The sequence below is a fragment of the Solea senegalensis genome, linkage group LG7 (assembly GCF_019176455.1).
Source record: "Solea senegalensis isolate Sse05_10M linkage group LG7, IFAPA_SoseM_1, whole genome shotgun sequence".
NCBI lineage: Eukaryota > Metazoa > Chordata > Actinopteri > Pleuronectiformes > Soleidae > Solea > Solea senegalensis.
The window spans coordinates 28295841-28314331 of NC_058027.1; the positions used below are offsets into that span (position 1 = coordinate 28295841).

At 46.0% G+C, this 18491-nt stretch overlaps 1 protein-coding gene across 1 annotated transcript in view; it reads left to right on the forward strand.

The window, feature by feature from the left end:
- Positions 1-516: 516 nt before the first annotated feature.
- Positions 517-18491, forward strand: part of vps13c (vacuolar protein sorting 13 homolog C) — a gene marked incomplete at its 3' end in the record, with an annotated part of 34978 nt that continues 17003 nt past the window's right edge. The window contains exons 1-35 of the mRNA XM_044029938.1: positions 517-740; positions 4666-4709; positions 4911-4953; positions 5036-5131; positions 5341-5373; positions 5594-5683; positions 6155-6217; positions 6376-6441; positions 6698-6810; positions 7043-7102; positions 7182-7241; positions 7319-7399; positions 8213-8270; positions 8397-8524; positions 8688-8794; positions 9899-10073; positions 10144-10206; positions 10290-10437; positions 10510-10616; positions 10716-10858; positions 10929-11121; positions 11209-11323; positions 11527-11669; positions 12640-12772; positions 12853-12970; positions 13120-13252; positions 13350-13422; positions 13493-13593; positions 13683-13830; positions 13899-13978; positions 14060-14119; positions 14448-14598; positions 16368-16484; positions 16568-16671; positions 16750-16917. Of these exons, the coding sequence (XP_043885873.1) occupies positions 641-740; positions 4666-4709; positions 4911-4953; positions 5036-5131; positions 5341-5373; positions 5594-5683; positions 6155-6217; positions 6376-6441; positions 6698-6810; positions 7043-7102; positions 7182-7241; positions 7319-7399; positions 8213-8270; positions 8397-8524; positions 8688-8794; positions 9899-10073; positions 10144-10206; positions 10290-10437; positions 10510-10616; positions 10716-10858; positions 10929-11121; positions 11209-11323; positions 11527-11669; positions 12640-12772; positions 12853-12970; positions 13120-13252; positions 13350-13422; positions 13493-13593; positions 13683-13830; positions 13899-13978; positions 14060-14119; positions 14448-14598; positions 16368-16484; positions 16568-16671; positions 16750-16917 (3615 nt within the window). The remainder of the gene's footprint in view (positions 741-4665; positions 4710-4910; positions 4954-5035; positions 5132-5340; positions 5374-5593; positions 5684-6154; positions 6218-6375; positions 6442-6697; positions 6811-7042; positions 7103-7181; positions 7242-7318; positions 7400-8212; positions 8271-8396; positions 8525-8687; positions 8795-9898; positions 10074-10143; positions 10207-10289; positions 10438-10509; positions 10617-10715; positions 10859-10928; positions 11122-11208; positions 11324-11526; positions 11670-12639; positions 12773-12852; positions 12971-13119; positions 13253-13349; positions 13423-13492; positions 13594-13682; positions 13831-13898; positions 13979-14059; positions 14120-14447; positions 14599-16367; positions 16485-16567; positions 16672-16749; positions 16918-18491) is intronic.

Genomic DNA, 18491 nt, shown 5'->3' on the forward strand with positions numbered 1-18491 from the left:
AAAGTATTACATATGTTCATTTATCAACACCGTAGGTGGCGATAATGAGGCTGCAGCACTTGGCGCCAGCCACCATTCAAACAGCAGAACAATACATACATACTTGCATACTTGAGTATTGAGAAACAACCACATACTTGTGTACTCCCGTACTTCTCAAGTGTATACTTCCCAAGTATTGAGTATTGAGAAACAACCACATACTTGTGTACTCCCGTACTTCTCAAGTGTATACTTCCCAAGTATTGAGTATTGAGAAACAACCACATACTTGTGTACTCCCGTACTTCTCAAGTGTATACTTCCCAAGTATTGAGTATTGAGAAACAACCACATACTTGTGTACTCCCGTACTTCTCAAGTTTATACTTCCCAAGTATTGAGTATTGAGAAACGGCCTTTGTCTTCAAGGCAGAGGGGGCGGAGCTACATCCAGTTCTTATAATACATCCATGGCTCGGGCATCCTGAAGACGAAGAACTACTTCCTGATCGATGCTCCCACACTCAGACATTACTAGTCGATGCCAGAGCGAGTCGATCCTCGTTTTCTGTCATCATCTGACCCGGAAGTCAGGTGAAGCGCTAAGGCTGCTCGTGAGCGTGACCCTGTTCCAGGGTCCAGTCCGGAGCGTTCAGTCATGGTGTTCGAGTCTCTGGTCAGTGACCTGCTCAACAGGTTCATCGGAGACTACGTGGAGAACCTGGACAAGTCTCAGCTGAAGATCGGGATTTGGGGAGGTGAGCTCCGCTGTTAGCTAGCAACAGGACCCGCGCCAGACCTCGTCCACAAACACCGCACTTAAAAGGTCACAACCGTCACAACCTTTGCCCACGTGATTAAGAACCTGTTAAAATATCAAATGTGAACGGCCAGAGTCTGATGTTAAAATCGGCTTTACTTTAAACTTCGAGTCATGTTTTATTTGGGTTTAAATGTAAAACTTGGCTTAATCTCTCTGTCACGTCGCTGATAACAACAAACAGCGTGACAACGGTCACAGGAGAAAAAGTGTCGGTTTGTGCCTTTAAATGCAAAGTTGACTTGATTAGAGATAAGATTGATTCAGCGAAGAGAAGAACGGCTCACAGCGATGACATTAACAACCACGTCATTTGCAAGTAACTCCGTGTTATACGTCACGACTTAGGACACGCGACAGGAAGTGAAATGTAAACACAATTAAACAAACATGGCTCATTTGAAAGGTAAGGATCAGTCGATATCAGTAATAAATCGTCAATAATCATAGTGTGCTTGTGTTAAAGGTGTGACGTCATTTAGAAAATGTTGTCAAACAGGATCAGTTTTTATTTCCTCACACTGTGTCCAACCAATCAGCTGTCAGCTCTCACAATGGACACATGGACAATGAACACATGAACACATGAACCAATGAAGACATGAACACATGAATCAACGGACAACGAACACATGAATCAATTAACACATGAACCAATGAACACATGAATCAATTAACACATGAACCAATTAACACATGAACACATGAACACATGCCGGTGGGTGGGAGAAGCCACAGCAAGTGCATATGTTCTGCGCCGAGGTCCGGGGCGGGGTCCGGGCCGGGGTCCACTGTAGTCTTTCAGACCTCGAGCCAGTCTCTGACGTGTGACACTGTTGAAATATGGAGATCAAAGGTTAGGGTTCGACGCCAACAACGATCTGTAACACTTACTGATCTAATGAATGAGTCCAGAAGACTAAAACTAAGGCCGTTTCTCAATACTCAAGTTAGCAAGTATGTACTTGCTAACTTGGGAAGTATATACTTGAGAAGTACGCTGGGAGTATATACTTGCCAAGTACGGGAGTACACAAGTATGTGGATGTTTCTCAATACTCAAGTATGCAAGTATGTATGTATTGTTCTGCTGTTTGAATGGTGGCTGGCGCCAAGTGCTGCAGCCTCATTAGCGCCACCTACGGTGTTGATAAATGAACATATGAAATACTTTTAATAAATGCATATATATGTTGTTATTATTTTTACATTTTAAATATTTAACTTCATTTATTAATGTATTTCTATTAAAATATATAATACAATGTGGAAAATAGATATAGTACAGCATTGAGTAGTGTAGTGTAGTGTATATATATACGTGTACAAATATATACTATTCTACATATCTAATATTTAAATATTATATTTAAATACAGATACAATGACCGTGCGACTTTAAAGTGGACATATTATACCCTATTTCCCCCATTAAAATAGTTCCCTGGTGTCCTAATGAACATGTCAGTGACATGCTTTGGTCAAAATACCATAAGGATAAAGAATCATAGTAGTTCAATAACCCTGCTAAACCCGCCCCTTTCAGAACGCTCGGTTTTCGTGCATGGTCCCTTTATATGCAAATGAGACACAGGCAAACACACACCCACTTCTTCCAGGGGGTTTCTGATTTGTCCTCTTTACAGCGCTTTACAGCTCTATTCGTCTCCCCCTCCCTCCACTAGCTCTCTGACAATATCAACATGTCAGCGAGAGTGCCGTCACAGGAAGAGACGTCCTACATAAGGATCGAGCCGAACACTGTCCAACTGTAAATCAGTTAAAAACACTTAGGAACAGAAGATCAGCGGTGACACAGAGAGTGCAGCACCGCTGATCGCCACCGCGGATCGCCAGCGGCGCGCTGAATAAAATGTATGTTGCTGTATCAGACCGGAGACTGTGCTCCGGAGACCTCACCACCGCTGACCAGCTCCGGTGCTCCGGCGAGCTGGCGATCAGCGCTGGCGATCACCGTGTAAGCGGAATAAACTGTATGTTGCTGTATCAGATCGTGTGTTCGTGTGTTCGCACCACTTCACATCAGACTGCGACCAGCCGTCGCCGTATTTAGTCAGGGGACGTATTTCACCGACGTACAAACACACAAATTGTTAAGAAAAGATCACATAGAGCTCATAACTGACCATTCTGACACGTCCTAATTAAACATATTTGTTCAGTACGTCCTCCATGACCGGAGCACAGACTCAGTCTGATACAATCACATAAAGCAGCTGTTTATGCAGCTCGCCGCTGACTCTCTGTGCAGCGGTGCTACACTCTCTGTGTCACCGATAGCCTAAACTCGCCAGCGGCGCGCTGAATAAAATGTATGTTGCTGTATCAGACCGGAGACTGTGCTCCGGAGACCTCACCACCACTGACCAGCTCCGGTGCTCCGGCGAGCTGGCGATCAGTGGTGGCGATCAGCTGATCGCCAGCGGCAGTTTAGGCTATCGGTGACACAGAGAGTGTAGCACCGCTGCACAGAGAGTCAGCGGCGAGCTTTATGTGATTGTATCAGACTGAGTCTGTGCTCCGGTCATGGAGGACGTACTGAACAAATATGTTTAATTAGGACGTGTCAGAATGGTCAGTTATGAGCTCTATGTGATCTTTTCTTAGCAATTTGTGTGTTTGTACGTCGGTGAAATACGTCCCCTGACTAAATATGGCGACCGCTGGTCGCAGTCTGATGTGAAGTGGTGCGAACACACGATTGCTGACTTTATCCGGCACATTAGCTTCATATATAAAATCCTCTGTAAAACACTGTGCTCCACTGTGCAGCACACTTGTCCCGCCGCGTTGACATAATACCGCTCTTTCTCCCTCGCCTGCACTCTCGCAGGGACAAGGTGGAGCTAAGGTGGAGCTTGCGAAGTAAACGTACTGGTGGGGCGGTAACATTCGCGGTGAAATGCGCATGCTGACGTCATAAGCGCAGGGAATTCAACATCGAGCGTTTTATCGCCTATACTTACACTAAGCGGAACCACGAAAACATGACTGAGTATTGTTTTTCCACACTTTGGCGACTGGTAGGGCCCCCAGAGTCCCAAATATCAGTATTAAAATGGTTAAAAAGTTGATTTTGCATAATATGTCCCCTTTAATATAAATCTAACATTCAAAGTTGAAATTAAAAAATAATAATAATAATAATATACAAACTTTCAAACTTTCAGGTCAAAACGTTTCCATTAAAAACAAAATAACACGTCAACAACAAATCTATGGATCACACCGAGCATGTAATGACAGCGACGTCTGAGCCAGCGGATCATTTCATCAGGACAGGCCGAGGTAACGCTGCTCTGTGCCGGGCACAGTGAGCGCCGAGCGCCCACAGAGGCGGAGCTGATCACCTCCGACAAACGTCGCTGCCAAACTATAAATACATCATATCTTCATACACAAACCACATGTTTGAAAACTTTGTTCCGGGACACAGAAAAATATTTATTTCAGATTTATATTTCTATTATCTGCTGCTATGCTCCGCCGAAATGTATTCTGGGATACATGGCCATCCCAAGTACGCTTAAGTCACCTCCGATGCATACTTGGTAAACATGGGCGGAGCGAGAACACTTCCGGGTTTGAGAACCGTCCTCGCTGTTCGCTTACTTGAGAATTGGAACAGCACTTGGACTGAGGCTGATGACGTTTTCACAAGTACAGGAGTACGCAAGTACGCACAAGTACGCACAAGTATGGATATTGAGAAACGGCCTAAGACTAAATCTAGAATGGCTGCCAAAACAACACTGATCCACACCTGCACAAGGGGGCGCTGTTCCCTGCATTTATTGATCATTGACTTCTGATTAACTGTGTGTGTGTGTGTGTGTGGGTAGGTAATGTGGTGCTGGAGAACCTGAAGGTGAAGGAGAATGCTCTGGTGAGTCATGAACACTGACACCTGCAGGTCAATCATAGTAACACAGAGACACTCCGGCTCCGGTCATGGGACCATCATGTGATCAAAGATTTGGTATAACTGGTTAATACTGAAGGAGAGAAGGTTTTATAATTCACTTAAACACAGGATTTGAATCTGATCAGATTATTAGATTTTGGACTCTGTGTGTGTGTGTTTCAGAGTGAGTTTGATGTTCCATTCAAAGTCAAGGCTGGACAGATCGGTGAGTCTCCTGACCTCCTGCACATCCTGGATGAGTGGATGAATGAATGAATGAATGAAATCTACTCACTCATCTGTTTCAGGGAAGCTAACGCTGAAGATTCCATGGAAGAACCTTTATAACGACGCTGTGGTCGCCACGTTAGATGGTCTTTACCTGCTGGTCGTACCTGGAGCCAGTAAGTGTGTGTGTGTGTGTGTGTGTGTGTCTGTGTGCGTGTGTGTGTGTGTGTGTGTGTGTGTGTGTGTGTGCACGTGCATGTGCGTGTGTGAGTTCTGTGGTTGTGTGTATGTGGGAGAGTTCCTCATACAAAAACAGGAAGTGTCCCTTCTCAATGACATTGTGTGTGTGTGTGTGTGTGTGTGTGTGTGTGTGTGTGTGTTCCAGCTGGATCTCAGCTGAATTCACGTCCCTTTAACGGTAAGCCGAGTCTCAGGTGGTGGTTCAGGTTCTGGTCTGATCCGGTTTCTGTCCTTCCTGTCCTACACAGCATCAGCAAATTAAAACCTTCACAATAAAAGCCTTCCGCTGTCCGAGCTTTTACTCTGAAGTCACTTCATTGGGGCAGGTGGGAGCGGGGCGGGTGGGGCAGTTGAAGCTGGTGTAGTAAAACTCAAGTTGCTCAATGTTTTTTTCTCAGCAATGAAATACGACGCAGTGAAGGAGGAGCGTGACCAGCAGGAGGCGAAGCAGAGAGAACTGCAGCGCATCGAGGAGGCGCTACAGAGAGGTGAGACACTCTGACCTCTGACTGACCTCACTGACTCTGGGATGTATTATAAGAACTGCATGTTGCTCCGCCCCCTCTGCCTTGTTTTGCAGTGGCCACACATGGAGTTGTTATTGTTCCTAATAATATGATCATGAGTCTGCAGGTTTCTGATCATTATATTAATATAACATCAGTGTAAGAATAAGAATATTATTATGTGAATACAATAACTTTGTAGAAATATTTCAAACGTGTTGTGATTTCATCAAACATTGAAGAATGTTCTACAACAAACACACATGTTATCATACAGGAAAAGTGAAATTAAATACTAAATATAGCATTGTAAAAATAACATGCTTTATTATCACAGTAAACACTGTTACTCTCATCATCAAAGGGGCGGAGCTACATCCACTTCTTATAACACACACACACACACACAGATGAGTGTATTAACCTGTGTCTGTGCTGTTCATGCTGCGTCAGCGTGTCAGTCTGGAGATCTGCTCTTTAATCTGGAGACTGTGATTTACAAGGACACACACAATGGTAACACACGCAACGCTAACGCACACACACAACGCTAACACGCACACACAACGCTAACACACACACGTGCACAGCGCTAACACACACAGCGGTAACACACACACACTCTGTCTGTCTGTCACTAACAGCTGTTTTGTTCTTTAACGCTGCCTCAAAAGGACATAAAAAACATAAAAAGCACAAAAAAGGTTTAAAGAAGCTGAAAGGACATGACGGCAAAGCAGGTGAGTTAATCTGTGGAGGTAACTGTTAATCTGACATTAGTTTGATGTTAATCTGACGTCAATCTGATGTTAATCTGACATCAAACCATATACAAACATAATCTGTCCTGTTTACCTCATTGTCCCTCAGAATGTTCACGAGGAACCTCACATTTAGCTCAGGTCTGAGTCATGGTCTCAGGTCTGAGTCATGGTCTCAGGTCTGAGTCCTGTCTCAGGTCCTAGTTGATGACATTGATGGTTTTGTTTGTGACAGAAAAACCTAAGGAGGAGAAGAAGAAGGACACGTTTGCGGAGAAACTGGCCACTCAGGTGATCAAGAACCTTCAGGTGAAGATCAGCAGCATCCACCTGCGCTATGAGGACGACGTGAGTACCGGTCCACCTTCAGGTTCTGGTCCAGGTCTAGGGCCGTTTCTCAATATCCATACTTGTGCGTACTCTCGCACTCTCATACTTGTGTACTCACGAGTACTTCTCAAGTACGACTGGAGTACATACTTGTGTACTTGATTATTGAGAAAGGGCCTTGGTCTAGGTCCAGACAAGAGTCATGTCTCACCTGCAGAAACAGACTCACCTTTGACTGTTTGTGTTTTAGCTGTCGGACCCACAGCGCCCCCTATCTATGGGAGTAACACTGTCAGAGCTCAGTCTGCTGGTAACACACAGACACACACATACACACACACATTCACTCTCACACACAGCTGACCTGTGATTGGTTGTTTTCTCATCAGACCACTGATGAAAACTGGAAACCTTGTATCCTGAATGAAGCCGCAAAGATCATCTATAAGGTGACAGATGCTTCACTCCTTGTGTGTGTGTCTGTGTCTGTGTGTCTGTGTTTGACCTGATTGTTGTCATGTTTCAGCTCGGTCGCCTGGAGTCACTCTGCGCTTACTGGAACGTCAACAGTCCGATATTTTACAAAGGATCATGGGAGAATATTGTGGTGAGCTCAAGTCTGTACACTGTAGTCTGTACACTGTAGTCTGTATGCTGTAGTTTGTATGCTGTAGTCTATAAGATGTGGTCTGTACGCTGTAGTTTGTATGCTGTAGTCTGTACGCTGTAGTTTATACGCTGTAGTCTGCACGCTGTAGTTTGTATGCTGTAGTCTGTACACTGTAGTTTATACGTTGTATTCTATACACTGTAGTTTGTATGCTGTAGTTTGTATGTTGTAGTCTATACGCTGATGTTTGTCCACTATGGTTTGTACACTGTGGTTTGTACCCTGTAGTTTATATGCTTTGGTATATACGCTGTAGTCTATACGCTGTAATCTGTATGCTGTAGTTTATACACTGTAGTTTGTATGCTGTAGTATATACACTGTAGTTTGTACGCTGTAGTTTATACACTGTAGTTTATACACTGTAGTATATACACTGTAGTATATACACCATAGTTTGTACACTATAGTTTGTACACAGTGGTTTGTACTCTGTAGTTTATACGCTGTAGTTTGTACTCTGTAGTTTATACACTGTAGTCTATACGCTGTAGTTGGAGCTGGAGGTTGTAGTATGTATAGTGTCTTTTCTACATTCTGGTCTAATAAGTCAATGGTGTTGGAATAAAGTCATTCAATTCAATTCAATCAATTCAAATTGTCTCCCTCTGTGTCTCTCTGTCTCCGTGTCTCTCTGTCTTTGTTTCTGTCTATGTGTCTCCCTATCTCTGTGTTTCTCTGTCTTTCTGTCTCTGTGTCCCTCTGTCTTTCTGTCTCTGTGTCCCTGTCTCTCTGTTTCTGTGTCCTCAGGATCAGTTAAAGTGTGGCATCATCAGCTCAGAGCAGCAGATTCCTCACTATCACTACAGTGAGTTTCCATCACTGACATAACACATACCACCAGTAGGTGGCAGTAACATCACATTCTTATTAAGTGATTGGCACTTTGTGTGTGTGTGTGTGTGTGTCTGTCTGTCTGTCTGTCTGTCTTCAGTCTTCAGGCCGATCTTTGCTTCAGCTAAAATGTGCATCAATCCAAACGCTGAGCTGGAACTGAAAAGTCCAAAAGTCGACCTTCATTTGGAAGTTCAGGACATCAGCATCGAGATGACCAGAGCACAGGTGAGACACACAGATAGAGGGACAGACAGGTGAGACACACAGACAGAGGGACAGACAGGTGAGACACACAGGGACAGAAAAGAGACTTAAGACTCATTTATAACCACATCAGTCATGGGGTTTTAACTTTGCTGTCCTCTGTGTGTCCTCTGATTGTCCACAGTATGTGACCATGGTGGAACAGCTGGAGTCCGTTGACTGCATGGTGAGGAACGCCCCTTACAGGAAGTTCCGCCCTGATGTCCCTGTGAACAAGAACGCCAGACTCTGGTCAGTCAGTGATGTGTGTGTGAGCGCCCCCCACAGGCTGCATTGTGTTCATCTGTTCACAATCACTCACTCACAAAACTGAGTCATTAAAAACTTGTAGCTTCAGCACAGTGATTCCTGTTAATGCTCAAACATTACCATAGTGTTGTGTTGTTGTCTGGTTGTGTTGTGAGTGTTGTGTTGTTGTAAGCTTGTGTTGTGAGTGTTGTGTTGTTGTCTGCTTGTGTTGTAAGTGTTGTGTTGTTGTCTGCTTGTGTTGTTGTCTGCTTGTGTTGTCTGGTTGTGTTGTGTTGTCTGGTTGTGTCTGGTGTTGTGTTGTCGCCTGGTTGTGTTGTCGTCTGGTTGTTGTGTTGTCTGGTTGTGTCATGGAGTGTTGTGTTGTTGGTTGTGAGTGTTGTGTTGTCGTGGTTGTGTTGTGAGTTTTGTGTTGTTGTTGTGTGTTGTCTGGTTGTAGTGGAGTGGTTGTGAGTGTTGTGTTGTCAGAGTGTGTCGTGGAGTGTTGTGTTGTAAGCTTGTGTTGTGAGTGTTGTGTTGTTGTCTGCTTGTGTTGTGAGTGTTGTGTTGTCGTCTGGTTGTTGTGTTGTGGGTGTGTCGTCTTGTCTGTCATCTGTGTGAGGGTGTTGTGTTGTGGGTGTTGTCTTTGTTGTCCGGTCTGGTGTCATGTGTTGTCTGGTTGTGTTGTGAGTGTTGTGTTGTTGTCTGGTTGTGTCCTTGGTGGATGATTTGACCATGTTGATGGATCCTCTGTGGAGGTTGTCCTGGAGGTTGTCGCATGTGGTCCTGGTGCAACATTGTGTCTATTACTGAGTCAGTCCAGGTTCTGTCATCAACATTGGTTCCAGATGTTTTTGTCTGACCTGCTGACTCTTCTGTTCAGGGTCTGGAGAAAGTTCTGGACGTGTTCAACATCACGTTGGCCCGGCAGCAGGCGCAGATGGAGGTGAAGGTCATGCAGGTTCTCTGACACATGGTGGAAACACAAGCCTGATCCAGGCTGATTGTGTCATGGAGTGTTGTCCTGGTTGTGTCCTTGGTGGAAACACAAGCCTGATCCAGGACTTGACCATTCCTAACCGGACCATACCATGATGGATCCTCTGGCAGGTGGAGGTACAGCATCTCCAGCATCCTGGAGGTCCACGTGCGGCGCCACAGTCGCATGTGGTCCTGGTGCAACATCAGACAGCACAGAGAGAACCTGAAGGCCTACAAGAGCGTCTACAAGACCAGATTACTGAGTCAGAGCAAGACCAGCCAGGACACGGAGCAACACATCCAGGTTCTGCTGAGTCATCAACATTTACACGGTTCCAGATGTTTTTGTCTGACCTGCTGACTCTTCTGTTCAGGGTCTGGAGAAAGTTCTGGACGTGTTCAACATCACGTTGGCCCGGCAGCAGGCGCAGATGGAGGTGAAGGTCATGCAGGTTCTCTGACACAGGAACCTCTACACCTGCTGGACACTTCATCATGTGACTCTGTTCTCCTCATGCAGGTGGTCCGGTCAGGACAGAAGGTGGTCGGAAAGAAAGCAGCAGGTGGACAGAAACAGGGAGGAGCAGGAGGAGGGTTCTTCAGCAGCTGGTTTGGGAGGAAGGCCAAGAAGGAGGAGCAGAAGCAGGAGGAGAGCAAGGAGACGCAGAGTAAGTAGTTGATCTGAAGAGTGTTTTGTTTTGTTAATAAGTGAAAATAAATCCATGTCCTGTGGTCCTCAGGTTCAGGTTCAGGTCTGGATGACCTCATGACCCCTGAGGAGAAGGAGAAGCTCTACACCGCCATTGGCTACAGCGGCAGCTCCCATAACCTGGCTCTGCCTAAACAGGTAGACATCCTCTCAGCACACCTGAGACCTTATTGTTTTTGAGACAGTTGTAGCGGTTGCGCCACCTGCAGGACAGTCCTGACACTGCGTGTGTTTCAGTACGTGGCCGTGGTCGTCACCTTCCAGCTGTTACAGACGTCAGTGACGGTCAGAGAGAAGCCCGGCGTCCCAGAGATCCTGAAGATCCAGATGATTGAACTTGGCACCAAAATCTCACAGAGACCTGGAGCTCAGGCCTTCAGGTGAGTGTCACACAGAGCTCCGCCTCCAGATTCTGATGAACATCACATGATCCTCTCTGTGGTTGTGCAGGGTTGAGGTTGCGCTGGTTCACTGGTTGGTGACGGGCCTGCAGCAGCAGGGGGCGGTGCCCTCGCTCATGGCATCAGTGGGAGACGCGGCGTCATCTCTGCTCAGCGTCGTGTTTGAGGTGAACCCGGAGGAAAGTGCTGCTGACCAGCTGCTCAGAGTCCACTCACAGCCTGTGGAGATCATTTATGATGCGGTAAAACCTTGATCTGACCCGGGAACACATCTTTACTGTTTGTGCCTGTGCAGTTCTGGTTCTGAATGTTGGTCTTTGTCCCGTCAGCTGACTGTGAACACCGTGGTGGACTTCTTTAAGACGGGACAAGGTGTGGACCTGGAGGTCCTGACCTCTGCCACCCTGTCCAAACTGGAGGAGATCAAAGAGAAGACAGCCACGGGTCAGTTTGATTGACACGTCATGTGATCAACACACACACACACACACACTCAATACAGCAGCTGTTACCATGGTAACAGCAAGTGCCAGTACCATTGAAATGAATGGAGGAAAAGAAAGATCTGACAGCTCTGATGGATTCTGGTGTCCAGTGACCTGGTGTCTGGTCTTCATCAGGGCTGTGATTGGTTCTTGTCTCTACAGGTTTGTCCCACGTTATTGAGACCAGAAAAGTCCTGGACCTGAGGATCAACCTGAAGCCATCCTATATGCTTCTGCCAAAGTCAGGTTTTTACAGCAGCACGAGTGAACTGATGATCATCGACTTTGGCAGCCTGCAGGTGACGGTTAGGGTTCCTATATATATATATATATATATATATATATATATATATATTATTATTAATAATATTCAGCTATGTGAAGATACTGATCATGTTAATGATTTCTCATAATAAATATCAACAATGATTTAACAAGATAGGAAACAGATAAGCTTTATTTCTATATTTTACTATACTGGGTTCCGGTAATTGTTTCACCTTTTTGGATGAAATCAACGGTATTCTGTTCCTCTGGTCCCCGCCAAGGGCTGTGGGTTGTTTGATTACATTACCTTACATTACATGTTATCTAGCAGACGCTTTTATCCAAAGTGACTTACAATGGGTATGAGTACAAACAGCCAAGGGTGGAGTCGAACTTGCGACCATTGCGACCATGATGTCTTTCGCACACAGGGTACTGGCCTTAACCACTGAGCCACTCCACCCCTTAGGTGATTAGGAGTTTTTTCCGTTTTTCCGATTTTTTTTCACTTCTTGAAAAACCCAAGTGATTCTGGTTCTTACGACCGGGCGGAGCACGAGGAGCTAGCACGAGGCGCTAGCACGAGCTCTAGCGCCTATTTTCGGATACCTGAGGGGCGATTTCAACAGGCTGTATCTCGGTATTTTGTCACCTTTTTGGATAGAATCATCTCCGTGGGCTGTCAGATTATGAAAAAAAATAATACTTAGATGCGTTGTGACCCCTGCTCTACAGCGACCCTAGTGGCTGTTGGACCTAATTGCTCTTTCTGCAAAAGCGAACGGGGGAAATGGGCAGCGAACAGAGTGCCAGGCAGAACACGGTGGATTTGAGTGGGACTTAATGTATATTAATGTATTGATACTCGCGGCTGAAAAATCGATGCTTTCTGTGAAACAAAATATCGATATATATCGCGGAATCGATAAAATCGCTCAGCCCTACTATACACAATATATGTATATACTGTGTATATACGTGTGTGTGTGTGTGTGTGTGTGTGTGCAGTTGAACAGTGTGGAGCAGAGCAGTCTCCCGTCTTCGTCCTTGTCCTCGTCCTCTCTGGAGCAGATCATGGATCGAGCCTATGAGAGATACAATGTGGAGCTGAGACGAGTCCAGGTCCTCTACAGCAAGTCGGGTACACACACACACACCACACTGTACCACATCTACACACAACTACACAACTGCAGGTCTTTAACTTCCTCTTGTCTCCAGGTGAGACATGGAAGTCTGCTCGTCTTCAGGCTTCTTCAGTCCAACACATTCTCCAACCCATGGACTTTACTGTCCACCTGGCCAAGTGCATGGTGGACAAGGACACAAGGATGTCCAGGTACGTCTCTTACCTGCAGCTGACTCACCTGCTGACTCACCCCTGTTGCTGACTCACCTGCTGCTGACTCACTTGTTGACTCACCTGCTGACTCGCCTGTTGCTGACTGACCTTTTGCGGACTCACTTTGGCTTCTTGTTTTTTGTCAGGTTCAAATTGTCTGGTGAGCTGCCACTGCTGCACATCAAGATTTCTGACCAGAAGATTCAGAACGTCCTGGAGCTGGTCAACAGCATCCCCCTGCCCAACATGGACTCCTCCCCCTCCACCCCCACAGAGAAGGTACACTTGTTTTAGTCCAGTGATCGTCTGGGGGCAGGGTTAAAGGGTCACAGGTGATATTTAGGCAGAGACCTTTGAACTGCGTTTCCCTCCACAGGTGCCGTCATTGGTAGAGGCCAGACCGCGAACACTTAGCCTCCCCCCCGCCCTCCTGGACGCCATGGAAACAGGTCAGTGCTAACGGTCATTCTGATAGTTTTTTTAAGTAAAGATAAATATTTTTTGTGGTTTTTGTTTCAGACTCTGATGAAGACACGAGTGAGAAGTCCATGGATGAAGATCACCAGCGCTCGGCACAGGAGGAGCTCACTATCCTTCACTTCAAATTTGAAGTCAGAGAGGTCAGCATGTGACACTCGTCTCACTCGTCACGTCTCACTCAGCACGTCTCACTCATTACGTCTCACCCGTCATGTGCTGTTGCGTTCAGGTTCTGTTGGAGCTGACGCAGCAGGTGGAGCAGGAGAAGACCTTCCTGTCCTTCAGCATCTGTCAGCTGGGAGCTGAAGGGAAGAGGCGGAGCTTTGACCTGAGCGTGACCTCATACCTGCGTGGAGTCACACTGGACTACTGTGGAGGTCAGAGGTCCGAGTCTTTTTCCTGAAGTCTTGATTTGACGTGTGTTTGATTAAATGTTGTGTTTCAGACGACAGAACTCATCCGCTCCACCTCATCAGCTCGTCACAGCAGCAGAGCTCCAACTTGCTGAAGGTGGAGTTTATCAAGGTGAGCACTGACCACACCCCCACCTGTTAACCTGTCAGGATCAGTGATGTCACAGTTGTGCGTGTGTGTGTTGTCGTGCAGGCTGAGCCCACTGGACCGAGCTTTCACACACTCTTTGACAACACGGAACAAACACTGAAGGTAGGCAGAGGTTTCCTTGGCAACCTTTGTTGGAGCGATAAATGTTGTTGTTAAACATCTTTGTTGTTGTTGTTAAACATCGTTGTTGTTTTTGTTAAACGTCGTTGTTGTTAAACGTCGTTGTTGTTGTTGTTAAACGTCGTTGTTGTTGTCAAACGTCGTAATTGTTAAATGTTGTTGTTGTTTAACGTCGTTGTTGTTTAACGTCGTTGTTGTTGTTAAACGTCGTTGTTGTTGTTGTTAAACGTTGTTGTTGTTAAATGCTGTTGTTGTTAAACGTAGTTGTTGTTGTTGTTAAACGTCGTTGTTGTTGTTTACCTGCTCTCAGGTGGAGTTTTCCTCTCTGGACTTCCTCCTTCACACCAAAGCTCTGCTGTCCACCATCAGCTTCCTGAACCGTGTTCTGCCGCCGCAGCTCGCCGCCGCCCGAGACAGAGATGTGAAAAAGCAGGTGGAGAGGGCGGGGCGGGGCCAGACAGGTGAGTTCTCCTGGGGGGTATTCCAGAAAGCGGGTTATGTGAGAACTCTGAGTTTGTTAACCCTGAGATGAGGGAAACTCTGAGTTATCCGTTCCAGAAAGAGAGGTAACTTAAACTCTGGGTCTGTTACTGCGGTAACTTACTCTGTGAACATAACCTGCTCGCTGGCAGGTTTACTATAAGAAACCCAGAGTTTCTACCTGTCTTCTCCCACACGAAGAAAGCAGTTAGACATGGATTGCCCATTCATTAGAAATCCAATCGACATCGAAGCCGTATTGATTAGAAATGCATAACGTTGTGAGAGAATCTTCCGACCCAGATTAGACGTTTTGATTAAAAATAAAAGACAAATTCACATGTGATTTGGTTCTTCTTTATTCATTAAAAGTACAAAAGCAACAGTCAGGATTTGTAATATAGTTCCAACTATTAACATATTTCACATATTCACCTGTTTCACCATGACAATGCACCCACCTCAACTGGCGTTCAAGTAATAGAATTTACAAGTCTGTTTTTCTGATTTGCCGGTCCAGGTACACCATTTCTTTCTCGTTTTTTTTGAATGGTTTTCATTAGGTGCACCCTGTACAACTCTTTTACCGGCAACTCGGAAACATATGGACGACATTTAATTCCTGCATTTCTACATACAGATTTAACATGGTATTGACCGAAAATCTCACTGTGTCAAGCTGTGCTCTAGAATTTGATGGACCCTCCTCTTGGTGATGCCCAGCCATGTTCTGTTGAAGGACAAGAATGTGCTAGTTTGTCCATTATCTATGCTCATCACTTCAGTGTACATGTCAAACTCCAAATTCCACTCAAGAATGTAAATGAATATGAATGGGTCGAGCAGTGCCAGTAGCTATACATAATATTAAGACACACTTCAGTAGGCCCCTCCGGATCTCTCCCTGTGGCAGTCTCCTCCTCCTCCTCCTCCATCATATATATTTGTTAAAAAGTAGGCTATATATATATATTTTATTTTTTTATATAAGTTTTATTTTTTTAAAAAGACATCAGTGTATACTTGCATCTGAAGTAGGCACTTGTGTCCTGGGGGGGTGACAGGCTCAGATGAGCTTCCCCCGGGGATGCCTTCAGCCACAGGGCGACCCCTGTATTGGCTGAGAGACAGCTCCTCAGCCTCTGACAGAGGTGGTCCTCCACCCGTTTTTCGGGCCTCTGCCGTCTTTCTGTTGGCTGAGCAGAACTCAATGTTTGCAATCTGAATTAATATTTACGTTACGTTTAATAGCCTAAGTCAATTAAAAAAAATAAATAAAAAATCAACTTGTTCTTACGGTTAAATGTTACGTCAATGGAATAGTACATTCAAACTTACGCGTTGACTCGGGCAGCAATTTTCTCCCATGCGGTCTCTCTCTCCTTGAGCGAAATATGTGCTCATATTCTCCATAGGCCAGTATAAGGCTCTCAAACTCCTTCGCACTGAAATAAGTTGATCTTTTTTTTTCTCGGTTGTCATGGTGACTCGTGGTATCGGGGCTCCATTGATGATGGCTTTTTATAGTGGTTGTGCACGCGCGTACCTCGAGGTTAACATACTCAGAGTTGATTGAACTAACTCAGATCAGCTGTTCTGGAACCGGATACTCAGAGTTTCCCGACTCAGAGTAAGTCAACTCAGAGTTCAGGGATAGACTCAGAGTTTGTTGAACCTGCTTTCTGGAATACCCCCCTGGTGTGGTTGTGTGTGTGAGTGTGAGACAGGAAGTGATGTTTCTTATCTCCAGGATCTAAAGGCTTCAGAGACAGCGGCGTCTTCAGCTTCAGGCTGTTTGCCACGCTGGGTTGTTTCCACGTGGAAGTGTGTGACGACCGCCGCAGCATCGCCGACATCAGAGTCCAGGGTACGAGCGAGAGTCAGACGGCCGGTAGGTGAGAGACACGCGGCGTCACAAGCCTCACCTCTGTCACTGTCGCCCCCCTGCAGGAATCCATGCGTCTGTGCTGGTGCAGGCGAAGGAGACCGAGGTGTCTGCTCGGCTCAGAGACATCGTGGTCACAGACGTGAACCCTGGCACCACCCACAGGAAGGTGCAAGCATCGTCCACTTTTGGAAGTATTGATTTACCTGCTCTGGGTTATTGATGAGTCATGTGACATGTGTCCCAGGCTGTGTCCATTGTGGGCGAGGAAGTGTTTAGCTTCAAACTGTCCTTGTTTCCGGGGGCGACGGAGGGCGGCGGCTACAGTGACACGTCAAAGGTGGACGGGAAAGTGACACTGCGTCTGGGCTGCATCCGCATCGTCTACCTGCACAAGTTCCTCATGTCGCTGAAGGTCAGGAAATCTCTGTACTGTTATCATTATTATTATTATCGTTATTATTATTATTATTATTATTATTATTATTACAATTATTATTGTCATTGTTATTATTGTTGTTGTTGTTATTATTATCATCATTATTTTTATTATTATTAATGTTATTGTTGTTATGATTATTGTTATTATTATTATTATTGTCTCATGTCTTCTGTCATGCTGATGTCTCCTGTTCTTCCAGACGTCTTTTTGCTTTCACTGTTCGTCTGTTGACGAGGTACAGACACAGACACTGATGCAGACACTGATGCAGCCACAGACACAGACGCAGATGCAGACGCTGATGCAGCCACAGACGCAGATGCAGACGCTGATGTAGACACAGACACTGATGCAGACACAGACGCTGATGATGCAGACACTGATGCTGATGCAGACGCTGATGCTGATGCAGACATTGATGCTGATGCAGACGCATGCAGACAGACGCTGATGCAGACACGACACTGATTGATGCTGATGCAGACGCTGATGCAGACACATGCAGACACGCCATGCTGATGCAGACACTGATGCTGATGCAGACGATGACTGATGCAGACTGCTGATGCAGATGCATGCAGACACAGACGCTGATGATGCAGATGCAGACACAGACGCATGCAAATGTGCAGACACAGACGATGCATGACACTGACAGACGCTGATGCAGACACAGCTGATGCAGACACAGATGCTGATGCAGACACAGATGATGCAGACACACAGACGCTGATGCTGATGCAGACACAGATGCTGATGCAGACAGACACTGATCTGCAGACGCTGATGCAGCTGATGCAGACACAGACGCTGACAGACGCTGATGCAGCAGACACAGACGCTGATGCTGATGCAGACACAGATGACACAGACTGCTGATGCAGACGCAGACACAGACGCTGATGCAGACACAGACGCCTGATGCAAATGCTGATGCAGACGCTGATGCAGATGCGGATGCAGACGCGCAGACACTGATGCAGACTGATGCTGATGACAGATGCACGCTGATGCAGACTGATGCAGACACAGACGCTGATGCAGACACTGATGCATGACGCTGATGCAGACACTGCACAGACGCTGATGCTTGATGCTGCATGATGATGCTGACGCGCGATGCGAGACGCTGACGCTGATGCAGACACAGATGCTGATACAGACGCTGATTGATGCAGACACTGATGCTGCTGCAGACGCTGATGCTGTGATGCTGATGCAGACTGACTTGATGAGACACTGATGCTGATGCATGATGCTTGCACTGATGCTGACTGCCTGAACACTGCTGACATTTTGACTGTTGATGCTTGATTGTCAGACATTGATGCTGATTGATCTCACTGCCTGACGCTGATGCAGTGATTGCCAGACACTGAACTTTGATGCATGATTCGTGATGCTTTGATGTGAAACATGTGATGACATACTTGATTGCTGATGCAGACACAGATGCTGACGCAGACACAGACGCTGACGCAGATGCAGACGCTGATGTAGACACTGATACAGACACAGATGCTGACGCAGACACAGACGCTGATGCA